Source organism: Anarrhichthys ocellatus, unplaced genomic scaffold (assembly GCF_004355925.1).
Source record: "Anarrhichthys ocellatus isolate YVR2014 unplaced genomic scaffold, GSC_Weel_1.0 scaffold4, whole genome shotgun sequence".
NCBI lineage: Eukaryota > Metazoa > Chordata > Actinopteri > Perciformes > Anarhichadidae > Anarrhichthys > Anarrhichthys ocellatus.
The window spans coordinates 16,516,652-16,522,752 of NW_022280034.1; the positions used below are offsets into that span (position 1 = coordinate 16,516,652).

The 6,101-nt window shown below is 44.3% G+C and overlaps 1 protein-coding gene across 1 annotated transcript in view; it reads right to left on the reverse strand.

Annotated features, from left to right (window-relative positions):
- The window catches only part of LOC116380960 (rho GTPase-activating protein 23-like), a 65,891-nt gene extending 59,994 nt beyond the window's left edge, over positions 1–5,897 (reverse strand). Inside the window, exon 1 of the mRNA XM_031842804.1 lies at positions 5,519–5,897. Within this exon, the coding sequence (XP_031698664.1) occupies positions 5,519–5,527 (9 nt within the window). The 5' untranslated portion in view covers positions 5,528–5,897. The remainder of the gene's footprint in view (positions 1–5,518) is intronic.
- Between the last annotated feature and the right edge of the window lie 204 nt (positions 5,898–6,101).

The window sequence follows — 6,101 nt, forward strand, 5'->3', positions numbered from 1 at the left end:
GGGGGGACGGCCGGACTGCCAGAGTTGCTCCGAGCCCGGGAGCTCGGGGTGACCGGACCGGGGACACTGGGGCCCAGGGGAATGGAGTGACGGCCCAGTGGAGTAAGGGGCTGGGAGCAGCTGCGGCTCGGAGACGGCGACAGCAGGGACTGGGAGCGGCTCGGAGACGGCGGCGGCAGGGACTGGGGATAGCTGTAGCTCTGAGGAGTCGGCCGGGCCGGCGGCAGGGACTGGGGATAGCTGTGGCTCTGAGGAGTCGGCCGGGCCTCCGACAGGACACGGGGAGTCGCTCCCTCCTCCTGTGTCACTTCTTCTTAGGGGATTGAAGGCAGCTTAGCTCGAGGTTAGCCTTCTGTAAGCTCAAAGGCCCTCCCCTGGCCCAGCAAGTTCCCCAATACTGGGCAGACGGGTGTGGTGCAACATGCACGAAACAGTGGTCAGCTGAGTCGGTCATGGTCCTCTTAGGGGTGGAAAGGCGGCTTAGCTCGCGGTTAGCCTTCTGGATGCTCAAAGGCCCTCCCCTGGCCCAGTGGGTTCCCCAATACTGGTCTGCTGAGTCATTCATGGTCAGATCGTTCTGTCACGTCCGAGGGGCAGATCCGAGACTCAAGCGCAGACAGACACTGGAGACGAGGTGAAGTTGATAAAATAAGGTTCTTTACTTAAAAAGTCAAACAAAAACTCAAAGCGACTCCAACAGGGAGCGGGCAAAAATCCAAACATAATACAAAAAGGCAAAGTCACAAAAAGGCATAGAAACAAACCAGGAGCATGCACGAGGGAAACACAAGACTGGCACAGACAGCGGCATAAACAAGGACGATCTGACAACCAGAACAGGGAAAGCAGGGGAGTATATATGTGTGGGGTGATGAGGAGATTGAAGGCAACTGGGTGGACTGGGCAGGTGAGAAGGATGAGTGCAATCAGGGGAAACACACACACACACAGACAGACACAGAGACACAGGAACACAGGGGGCAAAGCCTAAACCCTGACACTGTCAGGTCCATTCTCCATCCATTGTGTGCGGTCCCTTTAAGAATTAGGATTTGGGAGTGATGCGGATATGAAAGCTAGTTTATCCGTCTTTCCTTTACAACCAGGAAAATTATTTCTCTCTCTTTATTTGAGAAAAGTTCATATTTGTGTTGTCAAATTTCACTATGACCCTGAAATTCTGTCTCTTGTGTTATCATATACTGAATGCAAGCAAAACTACAGAGCAAAATCACACTCTTTCTGATTGAACCAATCTATGAACTGTCTGAAACAATGGATATCCGCGGCCCCAAATGGGCCCCAAAAAACATTGCCGCGCGCAAACATGCCACTCCCCTTAGGGCTAAGCCCCCCTTTCTTTGAATCCTAGAAACGCCCCTGACTGAGACTAAAGTGAAACTGTGAATGGGAATTTTCCATCTTGATAATCGATTCAATCAATTTTGTGGAGGTTTGTTGGTCATGCTTAAATTCTTCATTGAATTAAGAGTTAAATAAATGTTTAATCTACGATTTATCGTCCGAAATCTATTTTTGTTAGCATAAAAACAAAAACATAAACAGATTTTACATAACAGAAGTGACTGACTCGAGTCCAGATTTGGAAATTTGGATTTTGAAAAATAAAGTAATTATTTTGAGATACTAAATCATAAATATGAGATAGTAAGTCAGAACTATAAGATACTAAGTCATAATTATGAGCTACCAAGTCATTCTTTTGAGAAAGTTTTGTCCAAGTTTAATGACTGAGAGGATCTTTATTTATTTCATCACATTCATGGAAATGGGCTTCCATACAATTATATGAAAATACAACCTAGAAAACAATTGAGGCTTGAAGTGTTAAAAGATGTCAGGACTGAACTATAGTAAAAATTAAATTAAGTGATGCATTTAGTGGGCAAGCCTGTATTGTGAACATGAAAACTTGAAATGAATACACTTCCTTTCCCAGGATGATTAAAAGATGGATATCTCGGGATTGTGTGTTACGTACAGAGCTGCAGGCGGGACAGATTTCTTTCATTTACAGACTTGTAGTCTTCAGAACCAACAACACTTTCTCACACCCAACTCGTTAAATACAGACGTTTGGTCAGTGGCCCTTCGTTGCACACTATGTTCCCCTCTAGCGTCACTTTTGGCATGTCACATGTGTCTTTTCAAAATAAACTTGTGTGTTTACAGGAAACATGCAGTTTCCGCTAGATACATGAATATAGTCTATTTTCAAAATAAACTTCCAATGTAGGTTTACTCAGCTTTTAGGTTTACATACGCAACAAAAGTACTTCAGGAAAAGGTTGTGGTTTTGAGTTACAATAAGTTTGTCACATAAAATAAGAATGCTTATTATGTAATGGGTAAGTAGGCTGCGTATGTTACTTAACAAAACTAAGTTAAAATAACTCAACATTGACTTGGTTTCACTGACACGAAGAGCGGTCGCCTGGGTGAAAGTCCTGCGTTTGCTTTTCCCCTGCATGGACTTTCATGCTCGTTACACTAGATCAGCAACTGTCAGCCTGTTTTGTCATCACACTGAGGCTCCACCTCTGGACTATCATCCAACGATTTCCCTGGGTTTTGTGCGTGGCCCCTCCTTTCATCCAATGATGATGTTAGCTGACGCATATTCCAATCACCCTACCTATTTTGTGTCTGTCTGCTGTCATTGCAGTCCGTGCCGCTTCGCTCCTCCACTTCTGCATTCATATGAACTTGTGTCTTTCGTGACTGAAAAACGTAGCAGTGCTCCACAACCCCTGTAAACACACTTCGATATTGGAAATCGGTGGAGATCCCATAACACACAGATATGAGAGTGATATTGATTTTCCCATCTCACTCTTGGAAAGAAAGCTAATTATTGTACCTTCCAAAAAGACCAAACTACTCCTAATACAACTTCTCCTCGTATTATTAATAGTAATGACATTTTGTCTTGTGTATTTAGATGGAATCAGATCAATAAGTCATTAAAAGTTCAGTTCAAGTTAAAGTCTCCCCATAGTCCACAAGTAATACATATTTAATCAGCCCAAAGTGCATCACATGAGTCATGTTGTCATAAAAGTCTATCAGTGTGCTATCTGAGTCCTGTTCTATATGAGGATCTGGGTTTGTTTCAGATGTTGTTGATGGAAAGTTCATCAGTTTGAACCCGTCTCCTATTTGTTCCAGTAAATGTGTTAGTCTGTCCACAAGAGCAAAAGCAGGATATCCTGACGTTTCCACACACACAAATACACAACACACAATAAAGACAATGCACCTTTCACACTACATAGTTTCTCTATTATCCCGCGGGGCAGAATGACTTTCCACCCTAACACACTCAATGCCCGCTCAGTCTCAGAGGAGACACCATCCTCTATTTCCACACACCATAAAGACCTCACAGACCTGCCATGCTTTCTTTCTCTTACTGTCTGTCTCTGTCTACAACTATGAAAAGACTACGTCTCTCAGACACGCACGCATAACACAGACAGAAGGAATCGAGCCGATTGGCTAGAAATACACAACCTTCCTGTCCCTCATAGAGACAAGCCCAAAAATACTCCCGACTTCATTTCACAAGGATTTTGTTGCACTTACTGCAGTTCCTCCACCGAAAACCCCAAAATTAACCACACGGAAAAGCACAAAAACATTTGGGTAAAACTCCACAAACAGAGTGTCCCATTTCCACCGAGACACCACAGAGTTGTTTTAATGAAATGCTTGTATCAGGTGTGGTCACTGGAAGGGGATCCTCTCATCAGAGGAAATCACAAATCACATCTGTAGTGTGCAACACAAACTGTTAGTGAGCAGCAGGGAGTGGGTGAGGTCAGCAGCAAATGCTGCCAAACGATATTTTCAACAACTTTCAGTTGCTGAGAGGAAAAACTGTTGGTTCAAGCAGGGGTAGTTTAACTCCTATAGGGGGCCCAGGGGCCTCAATTAGGCAGAGGCCCCGATTAAAACGGGACCCTTCAACAAGACGTTGTTACTGGTGGCTCAATCTCGGTCTGACGACAATTTAGCCTCTCGGAGCCATGGATAATACCAATGCTTCTTCTTATGTGCACCTATCAGGTGATTACGTGATTGGTCAATACCAGCCTGCTGGGACTACAAACAAACTGCAAACAGAAGGCTTCCGACTACACGCAAACAAACAGATACAATTTATTTTTTAAAGAGTACTCTCCTTTTCTTCCTAAAGCATAGGAACCCTTCTAGCCTCACATGACACAAGCGCAGTCCTTAATTTAAAGCAACTGGACTTTGTCTGTTTGGTCTGTAGTTAATTTTCATCAATTAGTTCCAAATTGTTGAAGCCTCTTGAATGTGTGACCTGGACAAAAGAGAACATTTACCGAGATGATGCTGAATTGAATATACTGGTTCTTAGCATGTCAACTAATTGTTCACATACGTCATTTTTCAATTAGTCTCTAAACCCGCACACATAGAAACCAGGTGTGTGCATGTGATACGAGTGCACAGAACAGTATCCTTCCTTTTCTTTGTTTAGTTAATAATGTAATCATTTTTCAAATGATGTCATAACGTATTACATTATGCCCAAAACTGTTATTACGTTATGCGCAAACATTTTCTTACATCATGTGCTGATTATTACAGTACGAGTCTTCATTACATTCAAATGAATACATTATGCACAGTTATTGCATTATATACATGGTTGTTCATCGCCAAAACTGAACCTATATAAGAAAGCCTGCTATCACGGGCTAGACTCAGCCAGACAAAAGACATCAACAGAAAGTAAAGTCCAGTGGGAATCAGTGCTAACATTAGCGAGCTGGGCTAATGTTAGCTTCCACGTTGTGAGTGGAATACAAAGTTAAACTCTGGAAATGTTATGTCATGTATGACTTTCTCCAGTTGGTAGAACACCAGAGAAATTGACAGAATGGGCTCCCAGCGACGCCTGCTCTCAGTTGACAACTGATAGACGCGACAGTTAAAGGTTTAGACACGTTTTTTAAAGTGCTAAATTGCAATTGTTTTTCACAAGCATGTCATTGTTACACAATCATTACTTTTGTCGTACACACATTGAGGCGACTGCAAAAACCCAACTCCCTTTTTTGGTGATGCAACAACAATTCCCTCTGAGTTGTTCTGCTTAAGAGCTGCAGAGGTGCCTGAAACGTCAAAGTAAAGTAACTCAGGAGACTTCTCTTGGCCGTTTACAGGATAACACCTGTGCACTTCTTGGTAGTGTGACAGACAGCAGGAGAAAGTGAGAGAGAGAGAGAGAGAGAGAGAGAGAGAGAGAGAGAGAGAGAGAGCGAGAGAGAGGGACAAAGAAAGGATAGAGGGCTTGTTTTAGTTGATAAGAAACCTCAAAGTGTGCGTGTTGGTGCATTTCTTATATACTGCTGTCTCAGTAAAACTCAAGTTTGCTTGTGTATTTAAATACATATGCAGCAGCATACATGCTTTGGATAAACAGTGTGTGTGTGTATGTGTGTGTGTGTGTGTGTGTCCTCACCTGGGCCATGGTATTCAGCAGGACTTCGGCTGGCTCCGGGTCCTGAGCATGGCTTGCGTAACCTCAGGTTAGGTTCTCGGTATGATGACGTTGGGGTTTTGATGATGGGGGGTGTGCGGGGAGTTCACTTCACACACACACTCGTGTCACTGGTGTGTTACAAACCAACACGCTGCACACACATCCTCCTCCTCCTCTGTGACAGCACCGTCCTCCAAAACGCTCACGCTTGGAAACGCAGCACTCCTCTTCTTCCCTTTCTGTCCCCCCTTCTTCTCACTCTTCTTCTTCTTCCTTTTCGACTGACACAGAAGGAGAGAAGAAGGTCAACGGGGCTTTTATCCTTATATTTCTGTCCTCCACGCTGCTGTCTTGCCTGCTTCTGTATCTGGCTGGTTGTAATCTGTGGCTCTCACCACACACAGCCTCTCCTTTTCCCCCCTCCCCTGTCTCTCTCTCTCTCTCTCAGCTGCTCCCCCTCCTCCTCCTTCCTCTAAAACCCTCCTGCTTTTTCCCCCTCCCTCACTGTACACAGCATTAGTGAGAGACAGAGGGGAGGGGAGGGGTGGAGGGATCAGAAGGA